Raw genomic sequence first — 10,463 nt, 5'->3', positions numbered from 1 at the left:
ATGTAGGTCATCTAAAGATACACATTTTTGTATTTACCATCTTTCTCTAAACCCAACGGTTTTTGAGTTATTTGTTATTAAGTATATTTAGTTTTTTCTATTTATCACAAATAGGTGAAACACATGGAAATCGACCGTTACTTTCAAGGATTATGATAACTTATCCTATTTAGTTAAATAGTGTGATACTATAAAATCTAAAAATTTAAGCTTATTTCATGAGTAAAACAACTCCGCCACAGCAAACCTGCAGACTCAGCAAATTTCCATTTGATTGGATGTTTTATTAATTGTATTTAAATAAAATTAGATTCAACAGGTACCTAGGTTTGCTGCTACAGGTAGGTTATTATAGTGTGTTTATTTTTTAGTAAAATATCAATAATTTAGTATAAAATAATTAATTTTCCAAGTTTGATCATAATAAATCTATAAACAAACAAACTGCAACAGTTAACTAATTCATAATAATAGCATGGTAGCTTAAGATTTACAATTTACAAATTTAAATATACAAATTTTGGTTGTGTTTACTGAAAATATGGCAATTATTCGTCACGATTCGAATACTAACAAAAGGGTTTTTCAAAAGGAGATGAAGCAAGTAATTTAAGTATTGTAATATTAACTCGTACCAAGTATCGGAAATATTGTATGCAGTGAGGAAATCAACCATATTTTGTAAACTACGCAATAGTCATGTTAATATTTTATACTGATTTTTACCCATTTAATAAATTAACATTTTGATGGCACTACCACTATCACTCTGATATCAACTAAGTGGGATGAATAATTGTCGTAAACCTTGAAAGTAACCGTCGATTGCGATAGGTTTCACCGATTTTTGATTAATAAAACTAACTATACTATACCATACTTAATTAGTCACCAACATGAACTAGACACGAAAAACACCCTTCCAAATTTACAATGGGATGTCAAGTATAGTTAGTTAGTGTAGTGTGGTGGTGCCATCAAAATACTAAAATGTTAACTATTAAATGGGTAAAAAATGAAGATAAAATATTTATATGACTATTGCGTACTTTACAAAATATGGTAGATTACCTTACTGCATACAATATTTTCGGTGCTTGGTACGAATTAATATTACTTAAATAACAGGCTCCATCTCCTTTTGAAACCCCATTTGGTTAATATTCTAATCGTGACGAATAATCGCCATATTTTTAGTAAACACAACCAAAATTTATATATTCAAATTTGTTTATTGTAAATTTAAAACTCCCATGCTATTCTTATGAATTAGTTAACTGTTGCAGTTTGCTTGTTTACAAAATATATTTTGATCAAACTTGGAAAATTAGTTATTTTATAGTAAGGTATTGATATTTTGCTTAAAAAAACACACACTATAATAACCTGTAGCAGCAAACCTAGGTACCTGTTGAATCTAATTTTATTTAAATACAATTAATAAAACATCCAATCAAATGGAAATTTGCTGAGTCTGCAGGTTTGCTGTGGCGGAGTTGTTTTACTCATGAAATAAGCTTAAATTTTTAGATTTTATAGTATCACACTATTTAACTAAATAGGATAAGTTATCATAATCCTTGAAAGTAACGGTCGATTTCCATGTGTTTCACCTATTTGTGATATATAGAAAAAACTAAATATACTTAATAACAAATAACTCAAAAACCGTTGGGTTTAGAGAAAGATGGTAAATACAAAAAATGTGTATTTTTAGATGACCTACATTTTGTATATTTAGCTTTTTCATGTATCTCTAATAATAAAGTCACTATAGCGAAAAATACAGAAATATGCCGCCATTTTCCAATATGGCGGCCGTAGCACAGCTTCAATTTTAGGGGACTTTTAGTATGTTCAAAAGGAAGGTACACCCAACATCTGTACCAAATTCCCCGGTTGTGCTAATTTTTTTTGGGTCAAAACATATTTTTACTGTACTATTATAGTCCATTTAGATCGTGTCTACGATAAAACTTGCAATTACTGTTGGCTCTTAACCTGATTGAGGAAAAGGCAGGTTGATCAAATGTTTCTGCCTTAGTAGGTAGTAAACATATCAATGATGCAATCAAACACTATTGTAATAAAACAAGTATTGCCCAGTGAATAAATATTTATCTTTAACTTCCCCGTTACACAAATCTATGATGTTGCTTAAGCAAAGTATAAATGCTATGTTGAAGCTATTCAATTCTATAGCATTATCATTTCCCAACCAGCTATATAAAAAATTGAAAATTACCCAATTATATTTTATTTGGGCTTTTACAAAATCAATTGTTATTCCTTAGTGAACCTATCAGCACACTAAAAGTTAATAAGCTACACCATGCGATTCGTAACCTCCGAAAAATGATAATTTGATAAACTGTTAACTAGCCTGAAAATATTAAACTGCTTAGTAAAAATTGGATAGTTACAGTTATAATAGCTGTCTTAAAGATATTGCCAAAAAAAATATAAATAGTTACAATACGTTCAAAAAGTTTTTGATAGGAGAAAATTCATCAATTTAAATTCTATTAGTTATAAACCATGCTTATAATTTTGTGATTTTATTTAGTTTAAGTTATTTGCTCCAGTTTAATGATTTAGAATATACTGCTAGCTATCCCTTGAAGGGTTCTATCAGCACAAACTAGTTTTTATAAATATTAGTTCATAAATATATTTGTAATAGTATGTTTTTACCTTAATTTATAACTTTTTCGATTCGTCAATAATTTTTTAAACCCCAGATTACATGTGTGCAACAATTAGAAAACGCATTATCGCTGTGTTTTGTAATATGAATATTCTACTTACTTGAAAGGTTCATCACATATTAAAATGTTTCACATTAATTATTGATAATTCTTGTGGTGAGATAGTTCGTTTTTGTTTTATTCGATTTCACCCAAAACGACAAATGACTACCAACCGAAAATAAGGTACAATAGGAGACGTAAAACAATAGTTACTCGCTCTAGGGAAGTTTGTTTCAAGATATACATATGTGTAAGGAGGTAAACGGAAGACCCTTACAATATCACAATAACACAATAACAATATCACAGAATTGTTATTCACCCTGGAAGGAAGCCAAATCAAATCAAACGAAAAAATTCTTTGAGATTTCTACTGAATTATTTTATAAAATGCGCAGAAAATATTTAGGGGTATATCTGTATCTTGAAAACTTATCAGAGGAAAAAATCTATCGGAATGATACAGATTGCTTTGCCATGTTCCCAGGGGCTCAAGGAGATTCAAAGTAATGTAGTTTTATGGAAAAGTGTGTTTCAACAGTATTTGTATTCATAGTTGTATCTTGTTTAGTCATAAAAAAATACGAAGAAATTGTACTGCTAAAGTTTTGTCTTAAAGTAAAATATTTTATAGATTTACATACAAATAATATTTTGTAATTTTCTAATGCCAGTATTGAAAAGCTTGGAAACCGAAATCTTGGATGGTTAAAATAAATAAATGAGAGATAGAAATCCGTTTGGTGCTAGAATAATGAATAAATTAAGGTTCAGTCGACTGTGACAACGGAACGCCGATATCAGATTGTGTGACTTGAGTTTAGTGTAGAAAAATTGCTGTTCAGTAGAGAATACTGTATCAATATTCATTCCAAACCTTTTGGGTAGTTTTATTTCAATTAAACCATTTACGTATCTTATTTGTAGCACACTCGATTAACAAAATTTTGAATTTTAAACAGCCTTTCTTTCTCTAGTCGAGTCTTTATGTTGCGCAATCTAAAATTCATAACTATAAGTTTGTACACAAATAATTTATCATATAAACTATTCCATTTTTGACAAAAGTCATATATATACTACTATATATTACGGTTAAAACTCCTAGTTAATAGGCAAACAACTTTATATCTTTAAATGAGGAAATCGAATCATCCTTATTCTTAATAAAGGTTTCCTGTGTAACATCCCTTATCCGCCCGTCCTACACAACCTATTTTTACAATTTATTCTTAAGCTAACATTGCCTAAAATCCTGGACCAATTTCATAGTCATTCTCGATCTCATCATCTATCCATCTCTTCATTCTCATCATCTATCTCACTAAATGCACGGTGTTTGCACATAATACTTTATACCGCTTGTTCAGTGATGAATAGGTAAGTTATTAAATTCTAGGTAGTTAGATTAATATTGAGTATTTAACATAATTCTACGCAATACTTACGTATAAAAATAAAACAAACCTTGACGAAAATTAGGGGGTTTTTAATCTACTGTAAAAGTGTATTCACCAGACTATGATTTTTTTATCTGTTCTACATACGTTAATTGGTGGCTGAAAGTTACGTTTTGCTGGCCATGCCAGATGCGATCGTCATTTGGGGACCGATCAGGTTTTTACATCCCTAGGGCCGCAAAATCAGCTGCTTGATTACTTTCTTAAAACATGAATGCATATTAAATACACAATCAGTGTAGCATTGCAATAGAATTGTTTTATTGTTGCCGTTTATGTTTATGAGCCATACAGTATCTGTTCTAATACCTGTGGTAGGTACCACAACTGTACAAAATCGACATTCTCCAGACCAATGTGCTAGCAAGTAATGTTTGCGTTTAATCAACTGTGATTCATACCAGTCAAGTAACCACCGTTTCATTAAGAGTCACTCATAACAACAATTACTTTTGATAACAACAATTACTTTTGATGACAACATTACAAATGTGATGATGCCCACACAACTCCGGATTATTAACTTGTGTATTTAGTTCTATAAGTTTCAGTTCTGACTATTTAGAGACTGTAGTCAACACAATTTATATGCCTAAACTGAGCGCTTCTACGCTAAATGATCTTACTGCTTGTTTGTTAAGTCCTAGGTTAAAATATTTACTTAAATAAAATGGTTGCAGACGGTTGCCACAAAACGCTAATATAGGATTTTATGTAACGGGAGATACAAATTTTGATTCCTTTTAAAATTGTTGCTTCGCATTTGTATAAACTTATCGAAACCATATTATACTCATAAAAGCTTATAAATTTCTAAATTCATAGATTGAAAATGTTTTTTTTTTATTTATCTGAAGGTAAATAAATTTGATGAGTTAATTTTTTATTAACTGTTCTCTATATTCTAATCCCTACTCCTTATCATAGTACTGTAAGTTGTAGGTTATACATATTAACATTGGCAATGATTATGTCAGGTGTCCATTTTTTTTGCATTTTTCAGGTTTTATTATAAATTACAAGACTCTAATGGTTATTTACCTGATAAACTGCTGAAAACTCAGAGATTTATGGTGGCAGAGTTGTCTTTAGTTCATTTAGATGGTAGCTTCGATGAAGTGAGATGAGACTTGTTACTTTATTGTGATCAACATTATAGAGATAAAATGAATTAAATCCAAAAGCTTTATGTTTAGTACAGACAAAATAATATAAAGGCAACTTAAATAACTATTGTAATTTGAGGAATTAAAAATTAGCATGAATAAGTTTTGTAAACATTTTAATAACACTAAAATACTTGGTTTAAGTTACAATAAGGGTACAGCAGAGTTATGTTGGCTGAAATAGTGTTCTAAACTAGCGCAAAGATCACATCGATTATACTTGTAGTTAAGTCAAGTGGATTTATCTACTTCGCCGGGAAAGATGCCAAGAATCGGCTGCAGAAAATAAGTTAAGTGTGGTATTTATAAAACTAGTAAATAAACAAACAGGTTTTACAAATCCTTACATAATACAACAGCTAAAATACCGTAATGGGTTTCAAGCAGTCTCAGCACCTAGGTCCATTATGTCCAGTACGTTTTATATGACATGTTAATTGGTGTGCTTAAACACTATAATTTGAATTTGGAGAAAATAAAAGTCTCCTAAGACAATTAAACTTTATTTATAGGTTAATAGGAAGTAATACATTGGGGAGGAGTGAGGAAGAAATACGTATAGAGTACGTATAATCAATAATCTTATACTTAACTTAAAAATCAGCTCAAGACCAGAACCAATGACCAAATATTAGAATCATTAATACACTTTTCTCGGCAAAGATATATTTTTGGGTCCTATACATAATTTTAAATAAATGAATTTAGCCACACACTAACCAACACAATGGGGGTTGTTTTAAACTATTTTAAAACAATATTTTCCATTTGAATGGTTTGTAACGTGTTTGGTTTAAAATTCTTATTCAAGCCTCGTTGTGATGGCGAACCTGTTTGATGGTTTTTCGCCAATAAAGATCCAATAAAGATTATTAAAGATTATTTATGTAAAGATTACCAATAAAGATTATTAATTCCAAATCGTTCCAAAGATCACTCATTGTGGTTTTAGCGAATTTCCCATATAGTCCATTGTCAAATGTACACCCGTGTGCTCCTTGATGAGGCAGGTGTGGGAGTAGTCTTAATCTCTTCGTTTAACCTTGGAGAAATACAATTTCGATGGTGGCACTCTTGAAAATGGTGCGTTTGAACGCTGTGGGTAAAAAACAAAATGGCCGCCATTTAAATGTTTAAAATCAAATTCCATGAAAACCAGCTATTAAAACAAAATTTTGCAACACATTTCTTAAAGTCCTTTTTATTACAAATAGAATGACACTTTATTTGCAAAAATCGGATAATAAATAAAAAAGTTATGTTACTTTTATTATTAATAGTAATTATCAAAATGACAGTCATTTTTAAATCACAATGTTAAATTCCATAGAAACTAGTGACAAAAACATAATAAAAGTTACATAACTTTTTTATTTATTATCCGATTTTTGCAAATAAAGTGTCGTTCGATTTGTAATAAAAAGGACTTTACAATACTGTGTTTCAAAATGTTGTCTTAATTGCTGGTTTTCATGGAATTTGACTTTAAAAAATTTTAATGGCCGCCATTTTGAAATCCGATGAGCCTGATCAAATATTTTTTCGGAGAATGTTTATAGTTGTAGACTTAAGGTTTATACCAAGTTTCATAAAAATATCTCCAAGAGTTTTTGAGTTATGAATTATTTTCAAAAAATACAAAATGGCGGATTACGGCTAAACTAAGCCGAAATCAAAAAAATCTTATACTACATTTTCGACTTATTTTTGCACATAGAATTTGAATCTGCATAGCCCGTTACGCTTTACTGAAACACCCTTTATTACTTTTTGAAATATTTAACTGTCCTGGGACATTACTTCCACCCTGATTAATTTATTTATGAAAAATATAAAATTATGTTTTATGAAAGAATGGTGTATCCTACATAAAAACTTAAATAATCTTTTTTGTGCAGATTTGAAATAGCAACATTTTGGTATCAACAATTCTTTCATAACTCTAACGGTTACTGATATAAGTAAGAAAAGAAGTTGCGACGGCGGCCATTTTGTTTTTTTTCCACAGCGTTCAAACGCACCATTTTCAAGAGTGCCACCATCGAAATTGTATTTCTCCAAGGTCAAACGAAGAGATTAAGACTACTCACACACCTGCCTCATTAAGGAGCACACGGGAGCCTGTATATGTACATTTGACAGGGGACTAATATAGGGAATAAGCTATTACTACAATTCTCATGGTGTGACCTGAACCCAAGATCTATTTTTTTAGTTTTGATGTCGCTAGAGGCCAAAAACACCACCAGTTCAAATTCATACCCAGTATAATTTTATCTTACTAATATTATAAATGTGAAAGTTTGTATGTTTGTTTGAAGTTCAATCACGCATTAACTACTAAGGTCGGAAAAAATTAAGGATAAAATTAAGGTCGGATTGGGCTTATATTCCCAATTAGCATATAAGCCTATTCTTATCTCAGTCAAAACCCCTTTCGGGCTCCGCTCCAGTGGCTCTGTAATTTCCCATGTTAACCCTAGTATTCATGTATACAAGGAACTACTGTAGGCCTACCTGTTGCTCGAATTTGAGCATTTACGAAGTATTACAGTCATTATTTTAAAATTATTTCCGATGACTTCAAAAGAGTCGACTCAAAGATTAATAAAATATTCACGATGTAGATAGCAGTTTGATATAATCAACATTTCTTGTAAATATCTTATCATTTTCCAAAAAACTGATCTTGTTTTTTTTTAGCGTTTTCTACAAATGTTTCCCACTCATATACGCATTAGGTTGTCCATAATAACGACTATAAATACAAAAAATATTTCTATTTCTTCTAAATTTACTTGGTCAGTTTTTATGACTTTCTTAAGTTCCATAATTTGCAAATCGGCTCTTTCCATGATTGCTCTAGAAATGTAGCACAGTGTTAATTCAGTTTTCTTTTTTGTACATTATATCAATTTGTCCAGGCTCTCTCGTTTTTTTCGAATATTTACGCCAAAACAAATTCAAATAGTAAATATTTAATTTTAACCAAGTCTAGTTTTCTTAAATCGCAACTAAAATATTAACAGCAATTAAATTATTAAGATAACTTTTAGAACTAGGGAATGTCGAAGCCGTATTTTTGGTTTAGGGTTTCAGGGTTTTTAGAAATTAAGTTAATTATTTTTTGTCTAGCAGCCGACGCTAACTTTTTAGATTAGCTTCTGGTATAATACCATTTGCTTAACGTAACAGCCTGTAAAATATATTCTGCGAGATATTCTGCGTTCGCAACACATATTCAGCATTTGGATAAAAATGAAATCACTTAAGTAGGGTTGACTTATTTATTTTATGTGTAATGCTATAATCATTGATACGTTTATTTATTCGGTAAGAGGATAAGATATTATTTACATATTCGTAGTAAAATAGGCCTACTACATGGTCTAATTTAATTTTTAGAACAGTCTTTAAATATTGGGGTTTTTTGTGCAATATATAATTTGTCTGAACTAACAGCTGGATGGATATAAAAATATTCTATGAAACTGTGAGGCTTTTTTTATTTAGTCTATGATTTTGTCATTGACTATATGAAATACATAAACTTAGTAGAAATGAGTAGACCACTTAGATAAGTAAGACCATTGCTGTATACAAATCGAGGCTCTGCCCACGAGTCTTCAGAGTAAAGCCTATGCAAATGATTTTACTGATCAACTTTTTAAGGAAAGAGTAGGATGTTTAATTCATCAGCTGGAGCTGTTGCTGGTGCTTGAGTGGGTGCTGTGGCTAGAGTTGGGGCTGGTTGTGCTGCTTTAATTGATGCTGGGGCTACAGCTGAAGCTGTTGCTGGTGCTTGAGTGGGTGCTGTGGCTAGAGTTGGGGCTGGTTGTGCTGCTTTAATTGATGCTGGGGCTACAGCTGAAGCTGTTGCTGGTGCTTGAGTGGGTGCTGTGGCTAGAGTTGGGGCTGGTTGTGCTGCTTTAATTGATGCTGGGGCTACAGCTGAAGCTGTTGCTGGTGCTTGAGTGGGTGCTGTGGCTAGAGTTGGGGCTGGTTGTGCTGCTTTAATTGATGCTGGGGCTACAGCTGAAGCTGTTGCTGGTGCTTGAGTGGGTGCTGTGGCTAGAGTTGGGGCTGGTTGTGCTGCTTTAATTGATGCTGGGGCTACAGCTGAAGCTGTTGCTGGTGCTTGAGTGGGTGCTGGGGCTAGAGTTGGGGCTGGTTGTGCTGCTTTAATTGATGCTGGGGCTACAGCTGAAGCTGTTGCTGGTGCTTGAGTGGGTGCTGTGGCTAGAGTTGGGGCTGGTTGTGCTGCTTTAATTGATGCTGGGGCTACAGCTGAAGCTGTTGCTGGTGCTTGAGTGGGTGCTGGGGCTAGAGTTGGGGCTGGTTGTGCTGCTTTAATTGATGCTGGGGCTACAGCTGAAGCTGTTGCTGGTGCTTGAGTGGGTGCTGGGGCTAGAGTTGGGGCTGGTTGTGCTGCTTTAATTGATGCTGGGGCTACAGCTGAAGCTGTTGCTGGTGCTTGAGTGGGTGCTGTGGCTAGAGTTGGGGCTGGTTGTGCTGCTTTAATTGATGCTGGGGCTACAGCTGAAGCTGTTGCTGGTGCTTGAGTGGGTGCTGGGGCTAGAGTTGGGGCTGGTTGTGCTGCTTTAATTGATGCTGGGGCTACAGCTGGAGCTTTTGCTGGTGCTCTATTTTCATATTTACTGTACACAGTACTCATTATACCATAAAACTTCAATTTAAGAATTAGAGTTCCAAAATTAACTCGTCTATCTCTAAATATTAAACAGTATTCCAAAAACAGACTGAGTTCTAGTTTTACGAAAAAGGAAGCTTTCTTACTTTTCGAAAGTATAGGTTTATCCTATTAAACCTACACTGCCACCAAGTTTCACCAAAAGCACACTACCCAACTGCTAACTAATAATTAACTCTTAATAGTACATGCGAAAAATTACATGGCAATTTCCATTTAAAGTTTAGTTTTATCTCAAGAGATAAAATAAGCCAACATCTATACAGTTTTATCTGCAAATCTGAAACAATAATGGTTATTCACTATTCAGCCGGAACAAAAGTAAAAACATCGGGCATGGCTTCCCATACAACACTGTCATTCATTCTGGCGCAGA

The 10,463-nt window shown here is 32.6% G+C and overlaps 1 protein-coding gene across 1 annotated transcript; it reads right to left on the bottom strand.

Moving 5' to 3' along the window:
- Positions 1-9,043: 9,043 nt before the first annotated feature.
- LOC129003291 (skin secretory protein xP2-like) lies at positions 9,044-10,051 on the bottom strand. Its single transcript, XM_054431581.1, has one exon. The coding sequence runs from the start codon at positions 10,049-10,051 to the stop codon at positions 9,044-9,046; it is 1,008 nt and encodes a 335-aa protein (XP_054287556.1).
- Positions 10,052-10,463: the final 412 nt, after the last annotated feature.

This window comes from Macrosteles quadrilineatus, unplaced genomic scaffold (genome assembly GCF_028750875.1).
Source record: "Macrosteles quadrilineatus isolate MER2022 unplaced genomic scaffold, UCM_ALF_1.0 Scaffold_9__3_contigs__length_116548681, whole genome shotgun sequence".
In the NCBI taxonomy this organism is placed as follows: Eukaryota; Metazoa; Arthropoda; class Insecta; order Hemiptera; family Cicadellidae; genus Macrosteles; species Macrosteles quadrilineatus.
The sequence above is the reverse complement of the archived record's forward strand: the minus strand, read 5'-3'. Positions and strand labels throughout refer to the sequence as shown.

Coding starts and splice junctions, on each gene's coding strand:
- LOC129003291 (XM_054431581.1), bottom strand. CDS start 10,051: ATGAGTACTGTGTACAGTAAATATGAAAATAGAGCACCAGCAAAAGCT.